Raw genomic sequence first — 9,761 nt, 5'->3', positions numbered from 1 at the left:
TTTTTACCTACACTAAAATGATATCTTCATAAAATACTCATTGGAGTTCAAACTTTTTTTTCAATTGGTCGCTTGATAAATATGTACAATGTAGTTTGAATAGTCCTTTAAAAAATTATAGATAATGAATAAATTCTCTTATATGTATATTTATTAATATTACTTATAATACTATGTGCAAAAGTCATAAGATCATAAGAGCTTTTATAAATTATTTAATATTGATAATATATATATTTTTGTGCAAAAATTCTACCCTGTGTATTTAAATGAGCAATATAAGATTAACTTGAGTTGTCAATTTTAATATTTTATTGTTGATGTAGCTAGTCATTCATGTCAATTTCAATATTATTTACTTGATCGAGTTGTTCGTCTCATCTTAACTATTATGGTTTAGCTATTGGAGAATTTTCAACAACAACAACCAAACAATATTGTATAATAAGATAAAATAAATTTCTTGTTGAGAATATTATAATTTATATTGAAAATGAAATAGCCAAAAATTGTGTCTTTAATTCAATCATTGATGAGTTTAAGACACTTTAAATGAATATATATCTTTCTTTTAAGTCTTTAATTGTTGATTATTTTTATTTAAAATTAATATGTTATTTTAAAACTTTGAAACAATTATATATATTTCTTTATGTATTTCTTTATATATTTTTACCCATCTTAATTATAAGTTATAATTAAACATTTTTGCTCTCACTAAACTTTGTTTCAAAATCGGCTACTGAACATATAATACACAAATAAATAATAAATGATGTAACAATCGTGTAAAAAACTTTACAGTAATATTACATAAATATTAAACTCCGACTATATTCTAAACTAAAAAATAAAAAATCTTGGTGAGTGATGAAAGAGAAAATTATGCAATCTCTTGATTTTCCTTTCACCATGGACCACAAGGCCCACATTAGGGGTCCTACTCAAACCACCCAAAAAAAGTTCTAGCTAAGTTTCCCAGGAAAGATGGTGTTATTGAGAATAAAGGTGCACAAAAACCGCTTTCAATTTCTTTGCTCTCAGTATCACTTTCATTTTTCAGCCTCTATTATTGAGTTCAGCTTTGACTCTTTGGAAGCTTCACCCTTTTGCATCTCAATGTCATTTGCTTCATCATCTTCCATCACAGTTTCCATCCTCACATTTTCTTCTGTGCAGCACTTAATTGCCATAGTCACTATCTCTGCATCCTTTTCTTTATACTCCTTGTATTTTCCCCACAGAACTGAGTAAAGTCCCATCACAATTACAATAGCTCCAATGACCCTATAATCATAAGTAGATAAACCCACATCAATAATTACAATTGCACACAAAAACCATTAACTATTATCTATGTACAACTGTTTCAGAAATTAAAAACTTTATAGCAATGTTTCATGTAAATGAACAACTTTTTAAATTGCGGTTACGGATATTGCGATTGTGGTCATTGCAGCTGTGCTGTTGCGATATGGGTTAGCCGTTGCAGTGTGAATTATTCTATGAGTAAAAAAAATATTTTTGATATCGATTGTAGTCTGATGCGGCCCAATGCAGTTGTGTTACGATCCAAATATGGTCCGTTGCGGCCACATCATTATAATTTGGCGATAACGACAACTACAATATTGTAGTCGCACCAAGTGATGGGTCCGCAATTTGAAGCTAATAAGAAAACTATAGAAATCACTGTCACACTTTATGCTAAACCAAAAATGTTCATTGGAAACATTGATGGGTGTGTGAATAAGGACTTAGACTTACCCTCCAAGCGATATTTTTTCTGCTAGGATGAAAGATCCCATGATGGCTACAATGATCATCATCAAAGGGCTAAAAGCTGTGACAAAAACAGGTCCTCTTTCTTGCATGACAATCCCTTGAACATAATATGCAATGCCTGATGATATTATGCCCTGTTCACCAAATTATACATCGATTTAAACTCCCATATAATTCATAATCACGAAAAGGATTTGTGCAAACAACTTATTTTACATCATTTTACATCGATTAGCAAAGTACAAATTTCTTATTAATGATGTGTGTTACAGGTATATCAATTGATTATGAAATTGATGTAAGGGTCAACAACATAATATGTGATGCAGTAATTTAAATTGCTATTGCGGTCACGGTTGAGGTCATTATGGTTGATGTAATCCGTTACAGTGTGAATTATTTTGTAATTAAAAAAAATATTTTGAATTCAATATGGTCCAATGCAGCCTGGTGCGAATTACGATTCGGTGTCAGATCACAATTGTAGTGTGATACGGTTATGGCAATCACTGCGACCACACTATTGCGACCGTATCACAGTGATACGATCCGCAATTTAAATCACTAATATGATGTTGAAAAATTATATATAGAAAGACTTACAGCATAAGCTGCAGCAAATAGGTTCATATCCCAGCCAATTGACCAAGCAGAAGGCTTTTGCTCCATGACAAAGGTAACTGCAGTTGATTGTAATGTTCCCAAGAAACACACTATGGCAGTGAGTGAAAGCTGAGCAGAATATCTTCTTAAGGTCACTGCCTGAAGAATGAAGAAAGAAGCCCAAGCAAGGGTAGCAATTATGAGCAGAACAGAACCCTTAACCCATTCTTTTTCACCAGAGCTAGTAGTGTTCTCAGGTACATAGTTTCTAGGGTGGTGCATGTACTGAGACCAGAAAAAGTTTATGACTTTCCCTTTGTACAATGTCATTAGCATGGCTCCTGCAACTGTAACTATAGTTCCAATCACTTTTGCTTGGCATCTTAGTTTTCTCATGTCCAACTTCTCCATCCTAATTTATCCCAAGCATAGAAATGAGATTAACTAAATAATTATGTTTGATAGAATAAGATAAAAAGAGTATACTCATTTTATGTAAAAAAATTCAAGTGTACCAACTTGATCCCAGGAAGAAATTCAAATTAGTATTCAAAAATCATGAATGTGTGTCAAAATAGTCCATATTATGGTTATAAAAAGTGCTGAAAAAGACTATTTGTCACATATTTAATATTTTTGTAGACTATTTTGAGAATTTTATACACAAAATTTGTAAAAGACTAAAATAGGTCTTTACTCGAATAAATAATATACCTGAATATTACTGCCATTACAAATGTCATTGCAGGGAGCATGTTGCTTAAAGCACATGAATATGTTGGGGAAGTAAATTTCAACCCTATATAGTATAAGTTTTGATCAATCACAGGCCTATAAGAACAGAAGAAAACATAAAATCTCAGACCATGTTTATAAAATGAATATATTATTACAATGACCACCAAGTTTTAGAGGGAGAAGAGTACTAAGTACTAACCCAAGAAGACCCAACACAAACATTTGCATGAACATAAGAAATGTAATCCTTGGCCTCACTTTTCTGTCAAAAACAATAAAGAAAGTGTGATCAGAAAATCGTTCAATTATTGAAATTAAGAAAGGAAGTAGTTTTCTACCACTACTTTTTTCTATATGAATGAATCGTAGGTACCTCTCTAGGACAAGAGCAAAGGGAGCAATAGCTGCTGTAGCAAAAGCATGTCTATAAACCACAAGCACATAGTGACTCATCCCACGGTTGAGTGAAACCTTTGTGATTATGTTCATTCCTGCATAACCAAATTGCAGTGAAATCATAGCTATGTAAGGCTTACATTTCTGGTAAAAACTTCCACAACATGTATCTACTTCCATTTTTTGTTTTGCCTTTTCTCTCTCTCTTTGGTGTGTGAAAAGAAAAGGGTGGTGCTCAAAACTAGGAACTTGGTTGGGTACAACGAAAGAACACTTCTTGTCGTTTGTGTCTCCTAAGTGAAAATGTTACCCAGCTGAGTAGTATTTATAAGGGAGTGTGTGAATCTCACGCTCATGCTTTGGACAGAAACGGTCAGGCCATACCAGACTTTCCTTTAAATAGATCTAAGTCTATATAACATATAAAAGTCTGGATCTGATATGTTAACATGTTTAAAAAAATTTAAAGTCTAGGCCTAACCTATTTAAAAGTCTGGTCTGTTAGTTTGTTTAAAAACCTAATATACTATATGATTATAAAATATGCATCTATATCTATATTTGAATGGACTAATAGACTTACTTTTGACTAGGTCCATCTAACTCTAATAATTAAAATATATACTTTTTTTTATATTTATATTAAAATTACACACACATATATATATAATAATACTACTTATATTAAAATAGTATAATTCCAACATTTTTATGTAATATAACTAAATAGACGACATGTTAGGCTTAATATGCTTTTCAGATGGCCTAGAATCTAGTCTGTTAAGCTAAATAGACTTTTTAAAAAACTTTAACTTAATATGTTCACAAAAAAAGTAAGTAATAAACCCCTGATAAGCGGCCTAACTTGTTTCTATCTTTACTTGTAATAATATTAGTATGTAAGGGGTATAGGTTATTGTTTCTATCTTTACTTGTAACTTGTTTCTATCTAACTTGGCGTATGTTTTTAAGTTACTTATCGAGTAAGTGAATCTCTCCCATACAAATAACATGTAGTAATAAAAAAATATAGAAAAAATGCATGCACTAATGGTATAAGAGTTTTTATACTATCAGTATACTGTTTATCTCTTATATAATATAAATGAATAATTGATGATGTACTGATTGTATATAAAACTTTATACTTGAATAATATATACATATTACACCGGAAAAAGCATAAGCTATTAAATGTCTGGTTGTTTGTTAGAACTTTCTAGTGTGGCATCCCTATTGTGAAGCCTACTCCTACTCCCTTGGTGGGGTTACTTTTAGAGCCAATAATAGAATTGAGAAAATGGATTGGCCCAGCCCAAATAAAACCTATAAAATATATAGGATTTGGGACGTAAATATTAAATTTGAATAACTTCTTTCTCAATTGTATAGGGTCAAAACCAATAAGGTATTGATCATGTAGTTTAAAATCTTATTAGATATCTAGAAAGATTAAAATATTAATAGTTTAATTCCTGGATGTTAGTTGTAAAAATTACCTTAATTCATAACCAAATTTAACATATTTTAATTCTAAATATTTACTTTATTCATTCATAATTGGAATTTTGATAAATATTTGCACTAATCCTTTGAATTGAGTTCCATAATATTTCATGATACTAGAAGGATAAAATAGATAAAGACTGATGTCAAATGGCAAAAAGTAAATAAAGCCACAAACCAGATGACCTTAGTAAAGACAAAATGGGTTAAGAAGTCGGTGCAGGCATGTCCACTTACCATTTTTGGGCCAAGTCTCATTCCTTACCTATTAGAAAATGGGTTAAGAAGTTCGACCACATGTTATATGAAGTTGAACAAAATAGAAAGAAAAACAATTAAGAATTAAAAATCCATAAAGCAAAATAGAAAGAAATTAAGAATTTAAAGATAAACAATTAAAAAACATTTGATATGTTACATGAAGTTGAATAAATCACAATAAGTAACAATTTTTTAGTTATTAAACCACACTACATTATAATTTATTTAAATTTAATTCTTTTTTTAAACATTATGCATGAGGTTACCCATATTGCCCAATGAAAATGCTCACAAAAAAAGGCAAACAGGAAAGTAGAGGAAACTTGAACTTGACATCTATATTAGTGACTTTATAAAATGAACTTGATATAAGATTTGATTGAGCCTAGTCAAACGTTATTGCTTTTTTGAATGAATGACCTCATTATCTTTATTTTCATTGATTAGAAAAGTGATTAAGCACTTCTATTTATACAAAAGGGAAAGGGTTAGTTAGTTACTTAAGAAACAAGCAACTAACCCCCAACTACTCTACAAGCCAAAATAGCTACTAACAACCTATAACAAACTTCTTCTAAGAAGCATCTAGAATCAAAAGGAAGAATAAAAGCCCATAAGAAATGCCTAAAAACAAAAAATGCTCAGGTTACAAAAATTGATGCGCCATGGCCAAGAGGCTCTCGGCCAGAACTGGTGCGCCCAGGTCAGAACTGGTGCGCCTAGGCTAGATGTGTTGCGCCGATGTTGGATGCACTGAGGCCAGGGAGCCTCGGTCAGATTTGGTGCACCACGCCTAGGAAGCCTCGGTCAGAGTTCATGCGCCCAAGCTAGGAGAACTCGGTCAGACTTGGTGCGTCAGGCCCTTGGCGCCTCGGTCAGAATCTATGCGCCAAGGCCTATGCGCTTCAGTTAGAGTGTTGTGTAGTGCCTCAGACTGATGCGCTGATGGTGATGCATTGTCTTGCATGGATTTCTCATTCCTTTGGTCACGAACCATAATTCCTCGGTTAAGGTTGATTTTTCCAAAGTAGGTATAGGTAATAGATGAAAAAGTTTTGATTGAAGTCTTTCCCTAACCACATGAAAATCAATGTCAATGTGTTTAGTTCTCTCATGAAATACATAATTTGCAGCTATGTATCTTGCATAATTATTATCACAATATAATAAGGCAAGTTTAGTGAAAATTATATGAAATTCATCAAACAAATATGTTAACCATTAGATTTCACAAGCAGTAGTGGCTAAGGCACGATACTCAGTCTTTGAGGAAGATCTTACAACAATATTTTGCTTCATTGATTTCCAAGAAACAAGAGAATCACCAAAGAAAGCACAACACCCACTTATGGATTTGCTAGAGTCAATACATGCTTCCCAGTCAGAGTCAATGAAGACTTTGAGCTGCATACGGGATATAGTTGAGTAAACAAGGCCTTGACCATGATTACCCTTAATGTATCTTAGCATCCTGCATAGAGCTTTGTAGTGTATATCAGTGGGATAGGCCATAAATTGGCTTAACTGTCGAACAACAAAGCTAATGTCAGGTCTAATGTTAGTTATGTAAATGAGTCTCCCTACTAATCTTCTATAGAGGACAAGATCAGTATAAGCAGGGGAATCATTCTGGTGAAGCTTGGTTGTTTTGACAATAGGAGTGGGTACTGGCTTACATTTGATGAAGCATGTGTCAACAAGTATGTCAAGGGCATACTTCCTTTGGCAAATGGTGATGCCTTTCTTGGATCTAGAAATCTCTAACCCAAGGAAGTACTTTAAGGCTCATAGATCCTTGATTTTGAATTGCTTGTGTAGATAGTTTCTCACATAGCTAATTTCAACTTTATTATTTCCAGCTAGGACAAGGTCATCGACATAGACCAATAAGACAGTGAATTATGATCCTCTGGTTTTGGTGAAAATGGAGTGGGCTTGATGTGATTGAATGTACCCTAAGGTTTGAAGGGACTCAGACAACTTTTGGTACCATTGCTTTCCTGCTTGTTTCAAGCCATACAAGGATTTTTGTAGCTTGCAGACCTTATTTGGGTCGTGTATGGTCACACCCTGGGTATGGTCATGTAGACCTCCTCACTTAGTTCCCCATGTAAGAAGGCATTGTTTATGTCAAGTTGGTGCATAATCCAGTTTTTGCAGGAGGCAATAACAAGTAAAACTCTAATTGTTGTTAGCTTGATAACGGGTGCAAAGGTTTCCAAGAAATCAACCCCCTCTGTTTGATTGAAGCCCTTAGCTACCATCCTAGCCTTGTACCTCTTAATGGACCCATTACAGTTGTATTTGATCTTATAGACCCACTTGCAACCAATAGTGGATTTATCTGGAGGGAGATCAACAATACTGCATGTTCTATTTACCTCAAGAGCAGTGAGTTCATCTTGCATTGCCTTGATTCAATTATTAGATTTCACTACTTGGTTGTAGGTTTTATGCTCTATATTTGTGGAGATGGCCAAGGTATGTTCGAGTTGACTAGGTGAAATAGAGGTATAAGACATGACATATGAGAGGGGATGGCAAACACCCTTCTCATGCTCAGACTTGTGTTGTCTAAGGAGGTTGTAGTGGTAATCCCTTACGTAAGTAGGTGGGAATCTAGTTCTAGTAGATCTCCTTGTATCCTGCATTGTAGGATCATTAATGTGAGGGTGAGCATCTGTGATATCATGGTGATGTTTGTCTGTCTCATCGGCCTGGTTACTCTCTTGCTCTTGGCTCTAATAGGTATTGTCCAAAAAGGCAAGCTCATCTTGAACAGGATGAGGATAATCACTAATGGTTTGGTTATTGGGTTGATTGTTATGGTTTAATCCTTTGTAGGGGAAGAGGTGCTCATGGAATATAACATTCATGGACTAGAATATCTCTCTATTTCTTAGATCATATAGCACAAATCCCTTTGTCCCAGGTTTATGGCCAAGAAAGATGCACCTTCTAGCCTTAGGATCTAGTTTTCTCCTTTGTTAAGTAAGGTTTGAAGCAAAGCATAGACACCCAAAAACCTTTGTTTCTAGGAGGTTTGGTGGCTTGTCATATAAAAGTTCATAGGGGGTCTTATGTTGCAAGGAGGGACTAGGCATTCTGTTTATAAGATAGGTGGCATGTTGGATAGCATAACACCAAAAAATCTTGGATAGGCTAGAGTGAAAGAGGATAGTCCTAGTGACATTTAGAAGATGCCTATGTTTTCTCTTAACAATAGTTTTGTTGGAGGGTTTCTACATAGGAGGTTCGGTTATACCATACTCTTTGAAGAAGGTAGGAATATGGAACTCAAGTCCATTATCACTCCTTATGGCTTTAACTATCTTGCTAAATTGGGTCTTGACTAGTTTAACAAAGTCTTGCATAAGGCCTTTAGCTTCCCTTTTGTCCCTCATGAGGAAGAGCCATGTGTTCCTAGAATGATCATCTATGAAAGTTAAGAAGTATCTATGGCCATTGAAAGATGTATTTCCAATATGCCCCCATATGTCCATATGGACAAGGTCAAATATGTGACCAATCCTATTGTTGTTTCTAGGGAAAGGGAGCCTACTATGTTTACCAAAATGAAAATGCTCACAAACAATAGTAGGATCATGCTTTACATATGGGTATCTTTTACAAATAGAGTTCAAAATGTCACTAGAAGGGTGCCCCAGCCTAAAGTGCCACAAGCCAAAACAGGGACCAGTGTATGCTATATTGACACATCTTTTATTTCTTACCCCTCAGTTCCCTTTAATCATGTACAAGCTATTTTCCATCTCAACAAGTCCAATCATCCTCGAGGAAGTCATATCCTGGATAGAATATTTCAAAGCATAAAAAATTAGTTTGTAATTCATAGACTTGGTTAGTTTATGGACAGAAATCAAGTTATATTTAAAGTCTGGCACATATAGTACATCATGCAAAATTATTGAGTTAGAGATTATGACTGTTCATGCAACCCTTACCAAGGTAGTTTATCCATTTGGTAGGCCAATAGTGATAGGTCTTATTGAGTGGTAAGTGGTAAACTCACTCATATTAGGACAAACATGGTCTGTTGCACCAGTGTCCAAGACCCAAGGAAAGATGTTACCTAATATTTGTTGATCATCTTGTGGCTCATTGTCGAGGTGCTCAGGTGTTGGCATGATGCTCAATTGATTGATGCTATGGTTGCTTCCTTCATTTGTTTCAATGCAGTCCTTCAACAGAGAGGCTAATTGTGCATACTATTTTGCCCCGAATTTTTAATTCTTGGTTCCTTTAGCATGTGTCTGAAGGCCTTGGTTGTTGGAACTTTGTTGTACTCAGTCCTCACTGACAGTATTGTTTACAACATTGCTTGGTTGTCTTGAGGAGTCTTGTTGCCAATTAGGTAGGAAGCCATGCTTGAAGTACCATGTCTCCACTGTGTGCCTTTCCTTGCCACAATGTGTACATACCTTTGTAGTATTTGCCTTTGTGAACCTTCC

General features: G+C 34.4%; 1 protein-coding gene across 1 annotated transcript; it reads right to left on the bottom strand.

Moving 5' to 3' along the window:
• Positions 1 to 868: 868 nt before the first annotated feature.
• LOC109339690 (WAT1-related protein At5g07050-like) lies at positions 869 to 3,827 on the bottom strand. The gene is made up of 6 exons (XM_019577181.1): positions 3,500 to 3,827; positions 3,326 to 3,388; positions 3,103 to 3,219; positions 2,389 to 2,800; positions 1,768 to 1,919; positions 869 to 1,287 (listed from the first exon to the last, which is right to left on the bottom strand). Exons 1-6 carry the CDS (start codon positions 3,700 to 3,702, stop codon positions 1,053 to 1,055), a joined length of 1,182 nt encoding a protein of 393 aa, XP_019432726.1. The 5' UTR covers positions 3,703 to 3,827; the 3' UTR covers positions 869 to 1,052.
• Positions 3,828 to 9,761: the final 5,934 nt, after the last annotated feature.

Source organism: Lupinus angustifolius, unplaced genomic scaffold (genome assembly GCF_001865875.1).
Source record: "Lupinus angustifolius cultivar Tanjil unplaced genomic scaffold, LupAngTanjil_v1.0 Scaffold_88_84, whole genome shotgun sequence".
Classification (NCBI taxonomy): domain Eukaryota; kingdom Viridiplantae; phylum Streptophyta; class Magnoliopsida; order Fabales; family Fabaceae; genus Lupinus; species Lupinus angustifolius.
The sequence above is the reverse complement of the archived record's forward strand: the minus strand, read 5'-3'. Positions and strand labels throughout refer to the sequence as shown.

Coding starts and splice junctions, on each gene's coding strand:
- LOC109339690 (XM_019577181.1), bottom strand. CDS start 3,702: ATGGAAGTAGATACATGTTGTGGAAGTTTTTACCAGAAATGTAAGCCT. Junction 3,389..3,499: donor TTTGCTCTTGTCCTAGAGAG/GTACCTACGATT, acceptor TGTTTTTGACAG/AAAAGTGAGGCCAAGGATTA. Junction 3,220..3,325: donor TTTGTGTTGGGTCTTCTTGG/GTTAGTACTTAG, acceptor CTGTTCTTATAG/GCCTGTGATTGATCAAAACT.